Genomic DNA, 11,206 nt, shown 5'->3' on the forward strand with positions numbered 1-11,206 from the left:
AGACAAGAGGTGTCCTGTGCGCTCCAAAACGCCTGTTTTAAATTTGGCTGCTTTTACTTGTGACGTAAATAACCCTAACCTTAGCCTATAAGGAATCATAATTATAAACAACCAAATGGAATAAAGATTTTGTTTTACACCTTGGCTACGAAAAACAATTAACTCTACACAGAGGTTTATATTTCTGGCCTAGATTAAGATTTAAAATGAAATCAGCATGTCAACATTTTTATTCAAACCTTTGGCAGCTCACCATGTTGATTTATTTACACTCCAAGGCATTAGATTTCTGTGCAGTGCATAAATGAAATTAATACTATGAATGAACACCATTTGTGAAGGCGTAATTGCTAAGATCTAATTATTTTTAATTGACGGCACACACATGATTATAGTTTTATTTAATGAAACAATGTTCATAATATAATGATAGAGCCTTTCTCATTTTATTGTAATTCAAAATAATAAAAAAACAAAAAAAAGTGTAAGAATTACCCACAAACAGATTTTGTTTTGTCCATTTTAGTGTCTCCGCATGTGTTTCTGTGTCTAAACAGACATTTGCATGGGTTTATGTCTGTGAGATGATCTGCCAATTATTCAATCATTGACACAAACATGTCCTCTGGCTCTGCTGATGCTGTTGTATATGATAAACTGAGTGATTATGAACAGACGTAAGAAACTGCGCGCCAAGGAGAGTAACCTTCGTTTTACACCCACTACCACATCATAAAACACGCAGGCAGCTCCACATGTTGTTGGATATTTGTTTACTCCTTGCTGTGCGACTGCATCCCTCCATGGAGACAGGAAACAAACATTTTTACTTTTTTAAATAAAAGTTTCATGAATGATTTACTATAATACAGAAAATTATAATAGTAGATATGTTATCAATTATGTCAAGACATAATACAAACCATTTGTACATTTAAAACTCAAGATTGAATTAAAAGACAAAAGAGCTGTGATGGGTTTGTAACATCTCATTTAGTTCCAGTCAAAATGGTTTCATGAAAATATGACAAATCCACAGGTGTCGTGTCGGGGAGAACTGGTGGTACCGAGGAGAGCACTGTGAGGAGTACGTGTCCGAGCCTCTGGTGGTCGGCATAGCGATTGCCTCAGTAGCTGGTTTCCTATTGGTGGCTTCTGGAGTCATCTTTTTCCTGGCCAGGACGTTACGGGATCAGTATGACAAGGATGAGTCTGAGGACCCCATAAGGTGAGGAATACCACTCAGACACAACCACAGTGCACAAACAATTATCAGAGACACAATGTTAGCATCTAAGTTAGAAGCACACAGTATGAGAATAATATTTGGGATAGAGGTTGTACATATTTGACTTTTCATGTCTGCAGTATTTGGATGAGTAAAGAGCTTGTACAGTGGGTACTAGTTTCATTTGGACGTTTCCCTCACGTAACGCGTGATTCACGCGTTGCGTGAAATTGTAGGTCACACTGTAGCCACTAGGTGGAAGCATCGTACTGAGATGCAGCTCAAAAGATTTTGGGGTAATTCCACGTTTGACCACAACGTAGCTGCAATGGAGAGTGGCGCTGTTCATAGGCCATAGGTACTTCATTTGCAGCTGTGGTCGAGAGAGCTAGAGAGTGGATGGAGAGAGGGACCGCTACGCCGGTCAATCAGATCAATGTTGTTGTTTTCATTGTTTCACAGTGGTTACAGTAGCCTACGTTCAACAGGATCAGTGGTTCTCAGCCTTTTGGGGGTCCCCTGCATATCTTTGATCTCTCCTGTAGCCTGGCTGGGTGGCTCCAAGTTTGAGGAGCGCCGGGTCGATTGATACACTTTTCATTAAACGTCTTTTTCAAAGATGATGTTATGTACACAAACATTTGTATCATGTGATCAACAACTCACATGTGTATTCTCTTAGTTACAAGTGTAATTTAACACATATTGGATGATCGCGATGATAACTTTGAACATAAGTTGAACTTACACAAATGAAACATTCGATTTCTGGGCATTTATAGCCTACCTCGGGCCGACAATAGCTTATTTTTTCTTCAATTATTGTTTTCATCAGTTATATTTATCATAATATGCCCAATTCGGGAGGGAGAGAGGGGGAGAGAGTGCCGCGGTCACGTTACATAATGTAACAGTTTCCAGAAAAATACAAAACAGGATATTTATTCATGTTACCATCTGTTTAGGTAGATAAAGGTCTCAGTCACATTTGAATAAAAATAATGCAATTAGGCTAAATATCATAGGATCTTTTTTTTTTTAAAGATAAGCCTATTTTATTTTTAGTTCCATAATTCAGAGATGATTTTCACTTAACGAAATGAAACGAAACAATGAAGCCTACAGTTTTGTCCTCCGGCTTATGAAAAGTGTGAGGAGAGGTAGCTACTGTAAGAACCGGTTTTTCAAAGATGACTGAACAGCTGTGTGAAGTTCTGTGGGGGGCAGGGCTGTAGCCTACTTGAGTGAAGTATCCACAAGCACACCTATTGATCAGAGATAAATGAAGGTGATAATGTGTCGCTGATGTTTCTAAGCTGGTCCTACAGACCGCTGCATATAAGCCCCACTGTAGCATTTTCACCTAGCCTGCTTTCAATAAAACACACACACTAGCATTCTATAGCCTAATTGCAATCAGCGAAATATATGAAATCAATATAAAACACAATTTAAATATGAGAGTTGCTGTTGCTCTAGTTTAATAGCGCTGCAGCTGCATTTACCGTGCGCCCCTGTCTGTATGTGAACCTGTGTCTGTCTATGTGCGGGCAGAGATCAGAGATGGGTTTTTTTTTATTAACCATATATGGTCAGCACGTGCATAATTAAGTAGCCATGTGCTCTGTGCAGCGGCAACAAAGTAACAACAAAGACAACGGGCAGAATGATGCTTCGGCGGACCTGCCCTCGCTTTTGAGGTCGGTTGTGAGAAAAATGCCTACTGTCCAGACAACTGTGTTTTTTTTTAAAGCACCCCTGCATTACACAAACACACACATACGGTATATATAGCCGCACATATAGGCTATAGCCTATCAGTGATCATAATAATGATGATAAGAGAAAATGCATTGTTCACTAAAACTGCACGTTGGCATCCCAGACTGAAATAAAATATTTGCTTACAGTGAGACCTGCTCTACTAAGTGAACTATACCTTTCTTGCGTTACTAATGTTATTGTGTCTCGAGTGTTTCAGAGTCGGCCGGCTGTAAACCAGCTGACCCCGACTGACTTTTTTTTTGCGGTCACATCAGCACGGCTGCATCTTCGGTCGCGGCTGCTGTGGCATTAGCCCATATTGCCCTATGGCCAGTCTGTCCCTGTCACTGGTTGTTTGTGTTGTCTGTCAAAACATGGATGAATGAAACCTATATCCACACCTCTTGTAGCCTATTTCTATCGAGGGAAAGTTATTTCAGGATATCCTGTTTTATCGCCCAGCCCGAAAGTGACATAGACTATTGCCCGTTCATTCATGAGAAATCATCCAGCTACACTCTCAGTCAAACAAGGTGGGGAATGAACACTACTGTACAGTAGTTGGCTCATTTTAAAAACACACCGGCAGCATCACCCACTGAGTTAATTAACTGCTGTGTGGAAAACCACGCTGTGGTCCGTAATCGCGGTGCAGATGGGTGTGTTTGGAGCTGACAAGAGGATCGATAAAAGAGAGTGAGACGTATAGCTGCCGTCGTTACATTTTTCTCATTGAAAAACTATACTGTATTATTATTATTATTATTATATTGCATTCCCCATTCGTGTTCACTGCTCCGTGCTGCTGTCTTATAGAGGCGATCTGCTGCTCACAGATGCCACCTGGCGGTTCTTTGGGCACATTGCAGCTTCTGGTGAAAACACAATTACTCCTCCACAAAAAATCCGCGTGAGCCTCCCGTGACTCACGCGTGAATCTCGCGTGAAACCGTCCAAATGAAACTAGTACCCACTGTACATGCTTATTCTCTGTATTACTTAGATTTGCATGATTGAGTTTGTCAGTGATAGAAGAAAAAGGAGGGTAACTTCCCTTTCTTTAACTTAAACTCTGGAGAACCGACTTTATCTTTAATAGCTTTATTTTGGGTAGGGTGGCCAAGCTTGGCTTTAACCTAATGAACTATTGTACTTTGAAAGTGTTTTTGAAGTCGCAGCCAAAAAAACATGTAACCTTGAGTCTGAGTTCTGCTGCCATGAGGGTTAGGGACAAGCAGAAACAGAACAGACAGTATATGTGATACTGGTGTACAATGAAAATGTTATTTCCAAAGTAAATTATGATTTTACCATAAAAGTTTTACGATAAGATAGAGAAAATATATGTGGGTTATATTATACTCCATATAACATGATGAACAGCGTATGATGGATTAAACATTCAGATTTTTTGTCAGCCTGCTAAAGCTGTTAAGTCTGTTTGATAGTGAACAGAAATGAAACATTAGTAAGTTTGAAGACTTTCTCTCTCTTTTAGAGTCTTGTCATTTTCTGGAAGGGACAGAATAACTTGAGACATCCCAGGACAGTATCCTCAGTCAGACGGCCAAAATGATCCCCTGCACCATCTCTGCCCCCGCCCCCGTCCTCTGTCCTGCTGCCTGGGTGTTTCTTTTCTTCTCTCCTGTTTTTTTTTTTTTTTGCTACCTCCTTCACTTTTTCTCTCATTTTCAGACACACACTCACACATAGCCATGTCTTTGTGTGTGAGTGTGTGTCAGACGTGGTTACCACAGCAGCCTGCAGAGAAACACTGTGTTAACCTCGGCCAATTTACTGATCAGATACGGCGCTGTACTTTTTTTTCAAAAAGTCTTAACACACCCAACACAAGAGGCTTTGTGACAGTCTTGAGTCTGACTCAGACATAAACATGTGAGGATAAGAAAGATTAATCAACGTTAACGTCTTACTCTATGCAGCCCAGTTTTCCCTCCTGGCTCCTTAGACAGTGTATCCTTTCATCATCCTGTCTCTGCACTTGGACTGATTTCTCTGTGTGTCATTTTGCAGACGAGCAGAGAGTCTCCCATCTCTGGAGAGGGCGACCAAGTACAATCCCATGTATGAAAGCGAGGCCACCACAGGCTATAGCCACTACTACCGCCGCTACCCCGAGGCTCCGATCTACAGCAGTGCCAGCGCAGAGGCCTCCACCGACTTCAGCAGCGAGGAGATACGACACATCTATGAGAACAGTGAACTCACCAAGGAGGTGTGTGTGTGTGGGCTGCTGCAACCTGGTTGATTTAGAAGAGATGTCTTAGCCACATTAGGGCCCTTATTATCTGTATTACCCAATTAAATGATAACCAGCTGTGGCGATAAAATGTTTATAGCAAACAAGCCTGATGTTGTCAGAAAATACTCTGCAGGATACTGAACACATCGTAGATCAGAGAAAAGGCTTTTTTTTCAGTTTATTTAACTAGGTTAACGAGATCCAAGATCTCTGTTGCAAGGGTGAGAAGGGAAGAGGGGCAACGGTAAACACCATGATAAACATACAACATAAAGAACAATTAACACGGAGATAAGTTAAAAAGCAGAAATACAGTGAGGGCAAATTGTCAAGAGTAGACACTAAAGGAAACCTTGATGAATGTTTGCTCCACAACCCCGGTCCTCACTTGGCAAACTTTTTTCCAATCTTTTTCAACCAAAAAATTAATCGGTGGTTGATTTATTTTTTTTTCCTTTCTTGGGTGTAATGTCATGTTTTGATTCCGCCACAGCCTGCCCTGTGATGTAACGTTCCCTGCTGACTGATATCATGTGTTTCTGCAGGAAATCCAAGACAGGATACGCATCATTGAGCTCTACGCTAAGGACCGGCAGTTTGCTGACTTTGTGCGGCAGCATCAAGCGTAAGTGCCTCTTTTGTTTTTCCCCCTTTCAGACTGCGATGAGATAAACAGACCAGGCAGGATATGAGGAAAAAAAAGGGGGGAAGTGAGTCTTGAGATACAGGAGGCTGACAAGATCGGAGTGATGAGGAGTTCAAGCGATGCCAAACCAGTGGGGAGACGGATTTATCTTGCCTAAATCTTCACCAGCCAGGCCTGAAGCTGATACAGTGAGACAGAAACTATTAGGAGAGACAGACATTCTTTTGTCTGCCAACAGTTTGGCAAGTAGCAGTGTGTCTGTGTGCAGCAACAGTGATGGTTTTAAGTCGTATCTGGCAGTAAATGCCTCTACTCTGTGCCATGGAGATCCTTGGGGCCAGAAAAACCTGAGTTGTGGCTACTTTGTTTGTGCTGTAAATAGATTGGGATTAATTCCCTAGAAAGCTGAAATCCATTGTAATAATGTGTGTGTCTGCATGTGCCGCAGTGTCCTGGACACCCGCAGAGAGAGCTCCTCTGCACAGACATGAAACTCTGCTGTGAACAACAAGGTATTTCCTTCTTCATTTGTAGACTGTGTGTGGTAGGTTATAGTCTCAGTTACGGTATAATCCTCCAATCAAGGTCAAAATTGGCAATAACATAACATTTTTTAGTCAACACCTATGGAAAAGTTGTATCAACGCTTTTAGGAATGGGACAAATTATGACCTTGATGGTTATGGGCAGAAAAAAAAAAAGTAAAACACATTTCAAATATGGCAGCACAACTAAGTCCTTTAATTGGTTGGTGTGAACCAGACTATAAAGCTAGATGGAAAGAAATAGAGCATGCAATGAGAGAAGAAACACCAGCTCATACCGTGATTAGTCACCTCTCACTGTGTAACCGCATTAGATATCAGCCATGGGCTATTAATTTGCTACAGACATGGAGGAAATGTGTTGTGACTCCGATTTCAAACCAGACAAGTCAAAACTACAATAGACTCGACAGAACATTGAGACATTTTTGGAAATATATCCATATAATAATTTTTTTAGGGTTAAACAAAAGAGATATAACATGTTTATTAGTGAAAATTAGAGTGAAGTGCTGCAGATTCTGTTAGCTACAAACAGGGCTTTTTCCAGTCTTTTGTTTTATGAGGCACAAATGGCCATTAAGTATAATATCTGCAGTAAGAAGGGCTTTGCTCCCCCCCACTGAGAAAAACACAACGGCACATCGCGCTGCACCGAGACACAGGCAGTAAACGGCTGTCAATGAAGGACAGTTTATCAGCGTATTTTTGCCGCCTACGAGAAGTCCAGTCTCAAAATAATACACCAGTTCGAGTAGCTACGATCTTAAGTAAAAATGAACAATGCATCAGCTGGTTAGAAAAAAGTTTATCTGGAACTAACCAACTCACTCAGTATTCCTCCATGACGTACTGTATCACTCCGCCTATCAGCTGTTTGGATCAGCAGAGTGATACAGTGCGTTGCGGAGCCTCCTACATGGAGGAGTACTGAGTGAGTTGGTCAGTTCCAGATAAAAAACGTTTTTCCGACCAGCTGCGTTGTAAATTTTTACTTTAGATCGTACTCTTGAACTGGTGTATTATTTTGAGATGGGACTTCTTGTAGGCGGAGAAAATACGCTGATTAATTGTCCCTCATTCACCACATTGTACTACCTGTGTCTTGGAGCAGCGCAATGTGCCAGTGTAGACCTTTCTACTGCAGATAGTACTGTACACTTTATGGCCATTTGTACCTCATACAAAGCCACTTAAAAAAAACTGAACTTTCACATTGATGCCTTGCAAACAACTGCTCTCGGTTTATGTTTACATACCTAGTTTGTTACCTAGCTAGGCCACCTACCCACCTACCTACCTTCTTACCTACCTGCCTAGAGCTGCTCTAAGTTCATGTTTTCCTACCTATCTTCCTGTCTAGCGACCTACCTACCCTGCTACCCACCAGCTAGTTTCTCACCTGCCTGCCTGCCTACCTACCTACCTACTTACAGCTACTTTAGGTTTGTGTTTTATTACCTAGCTACCTACCTACCTACCTAAGCCGGTGCATATTCTCCGGAAGACGTTTCACCTCTCATCCAAGAGGCTTCATCAGTTCATGTACGCAACTGACCAGGCTGGGACTGGTCCAACTATCTGGTGTGGAGACTCACTATTTGAGGACAGCAATGTCCAAATCCTAGACAGAGAGGACAGATGGTTTGAAAGAGGAGTTAAAGAAGCCATCTATGTAAAAGTAGAGAAACCATCCCTCAACAGGGGAGGAGGTCTGAGACACCACCTATCTCCAATTTACAATGCTGCCCTTTCATCCCTTCCCAGGAGATTCAACAATCTAGCCTCAAAGAACAACCACTGTTCACAAGTGGCAAGTGACTCCAACGACTGTCGTTATAACAACATAGGGCACTAACGAAGTCGAAACCAACTTCCATCAAAGACAGTCATTTAAATGACTGTCGTTGGCACTTGGAGCACAAAAGGGAACCAGTGACATCATCACCCTTGTGAACGCCCACACAAGAGGTTAAATAGTGAGTCTCCACACCAGATAGTTGGACCAGTCCCAGCCTGGTCAGTTGCGTACATGAACTGATGAAGCCTCTTGGATGAGAGGTGAAACGTCTTCCTAGACAAATAACTAAGTCCAGTTGCTTTCGATTTAACCTCCTGTGAAATACCTACCTACCTAGTCCCCTATCTAGCTATCTTAATCAAGTCTATGCACTGCTCTAGGTTTGTGTTGTTGTACCTAGCTACATGCCTAGTAGTGACCTACCTACCTACCTATAGCTAGCCCCTACCTTCCCTACCTAGTTCCCTCTAGCTACCTACTTATCTTAATGAAGTCCATGTACTTAGAAGTTGGGGGTAATATGGACAAGAACAAATGATAGTAGATATTGTGCAGTCTGTTGATTCATGTTGACTCTTCTGCTTCCCAGAAACATGCCTCTGTGTTGAGAAAGTGAAGTTCCTCGTCAAGACTCTCTTCTTCTTGGCCATTGCTCTCGGAGGCTGGACTGCGCTTGTTTAAAAGGACTGTCACTCAGTACATCATTACTTTCTCAACAAAGGGCTCCCTCGCTGTGTCTGCATCCGTCCCTGCTTGTGTGGGCAGAGCTATTGACTGTTCTTCCTCCTTCCTCGGTGCCTTCTCTTCTTGACTGGGTGAGCTGGCCATGATCATCAAAGGACATGTTTTGCTGCTCATCTACTGGACGTCGCTCTTTGGGGAAAACTGGACCGCATCCTATTACTTGAAACGACAGACATATAACAATACTGTGTAGTACTTTTTGCATAGTGACATAATGGTTTTACATCCTATTTGTCCATTCTTAAAAGGGAAGATCATAAAACTGTGAATATGTATATATGAATGTTGCTAGTTTGGTTAATATTCAAACAGTATTCTCTACTCTCTTTGTGTCTCTGTGGCTCGAATTGACTTTTTAGGTGTTTTCAGAGAGGCATTGACAGAGTTTCTGCTTTTTAGTCAATGGTGCTATGTTAATTTAGAAAACTCCCTGACATATAGGGAACTGTAATAATTCATTTTTACTACTTAAAAACAACACCAAAGGCTAGTACCAAAGTAAAAGTAATATTGTGCATTAAAGGAATATTTCAGCACTTTGGGGAAATACAAGTTTCACCTCTGTGGTAGAGTTATGGTAAAATAAGTCAAACTTTCAGTCTGTAAATATGAAGCTCAAGCCTGCAGCTGTTAGTCTAGCGAGTGGAAATAGAAGAAAAGGTTAACCTGGCTCTGTCCAAAGTTGACAAAATAAGTCCATAAAATTGTCCCCATTCTGGTTTTCAAAGTACAGATGAGAGTACAAGATGAAATGAGGTGATCATAGGTGCTAACCAGGGGATAGATAAGATTAACATAAAATTTCCACCAGAGTGTTGACACGTGTATTTCCCAAAATGTTGCACTATCCCTTTAAAGTGGCCAAACTTAGTGCTAGATTATGTCTTATTGTCTATTCATTAATGTAAAAGCAGCATTTATTCCAGCTAGTTTTCTACTGGCAGGTGATTTTTAAAAAGGCTCCATTAATCAGTAGCATCAGTGTATCTTTGTACATGTATAGTGTGGCAGACACGTGAAAATAAAAAACAGTGGTAAGGCGAGAACGACAGAGCAAGAACCGTCTATAGCTCTGGGGGATAGAGAAATAAGTGAAAACACGTTTTACTGGAAAAATGCTCTGGGGCGAGCGGCCCAGGGATTTGATCAAATGCTCTGCCTTCAGATGTCATATGTAATGCAACAGAGAGAATAAGAAAACCGGGAAAAGCAAGCTTCTCTTTGAAAAGACAACCTCACACTGTCTCCTGTTGAAAAAAAAACAAAACAAAAAAACTTCAAGGTTGCCAGCTTTTCTTCATAAAAAATGATCTGCCCTGTGACTACTTGTTTGGCCATGATCCTGCTCTTCAACCTGAAACCTTCTGACAGACTAATTCTAGTGTTTTCTTTGGTATTTTCTTGCGTACGTTCCTGCCTGGACTTGTGCTTGACCTTTCTTGTCCCTTGAGTGGATCCTCACAGCTGCAGCTGATTACAATCTGTAGGATTTTATTCGTCGTCGGCCAGTGTGGTCGTCAGTTCTGTTAGGAGGTCGGAGACAGACACGTAGATCACGTCGTAGCTTCTTGTTTACATTACAGTACATGCCTCTAGTCCTCTGCTCTTCTTTAGTTGTTGTCTACACAAGCGATGGTGAAGCAGACTCTTGAGACAGTGTCATGCCTTTCGCAATCTGCATATTCAGTTTTGTTTTTACATGCGCGCTTTTTATGTGTCTGCATAGAGTTTTTGTCAACACCCTCCATCTGCCACCTGTACAAACAGCCAATCCTCTCGTACAGTCTTCTGTCTTGTAAATAACACTGAATATACTGTATTATTAACAGTTACATTGTAGGATGTGAATTGTGAGTGTCTCAAATGTTTCAATGTATGAACATATTCTTTTTATACTGATAACTGTTTCATCATTTGAACTGTTATCATACTGTGCAGCTGTGTAAATCACTAATAAAAAAAGTGTAATATGAACAAAAATAAAATATTTTATATAAAATACAGACTTTGTGGTCAAATGTTAAAAAAGTACATACTGTATAACTGCTTACATAGTATCGTATATGTAATGATAATAGTCCTTTAATTTGTACCATCATAAATGTATGTTATGGTACTTCACTGATTTATTGGCTTTCTTCTATGCTGTTGGTCCAGGTGTTTTGTCGCTTACAGATAATCTGGAGAGCAGATTAGCCTCATCATGGATGGATTA

General features: G+C 41.1%; 1 protein-coding gene across 1 annotated transcript in view; it reads left to right on the forward strand.

Annotated features, from left to right (window-relative positions):
• The window catches only part of impg2a (interphotoreceptor matrix proteoglycan 2a), a 28,370-nt gene extending 17,409 nt beyond the window's left edge, over positions 1 to 10,961 (forward strand). Inside the window, exons 18-22 of the mRNA XM_085765442.1 lie at positions 1,040 to 1,228; positions 5,027 to 5,228; positions 5,801 to 5,880; positions 6,350 to 6,413; positions 8,837 to 10,961. Of these exons, the coding sequence (XP_085621568.1) occupies positions 1,040 to 1,228; positions 5,027 to 5,228; positions 5,801 to 5,880; positions 6,350 to 6,392 (514 nt within the window). The 3' untranslated portion in view covers positions 6,393 to 6,413; positions 8,837 to 10,961. The remainder of the gene's footprint in view (positions 1 to 1,039; positions 1,229 to 5,026; positions 5,229 to 5,800; positions 5,881 to 6,349; positions 6,414 to 8,836) is intronic.
• Positions 10,962 to 11,206: the final 245 nt, after the last annotated feature.

The sequence above is a fragment of the Trachurus japonicus genome, chromosome 21, assembly GCF_045865225.1.
Source record: "Trachurus japonicus isolate A0001 chromosome 21, Traja_1.0".
In the NCBI taxonomy this organism is placed as follows: domain Eukaryota; kingdom Metazoa; phylum Chordata; class Actinopteri; order Carangiformes; family Carangidae; genus Trachurus; species Trachurus japonicus.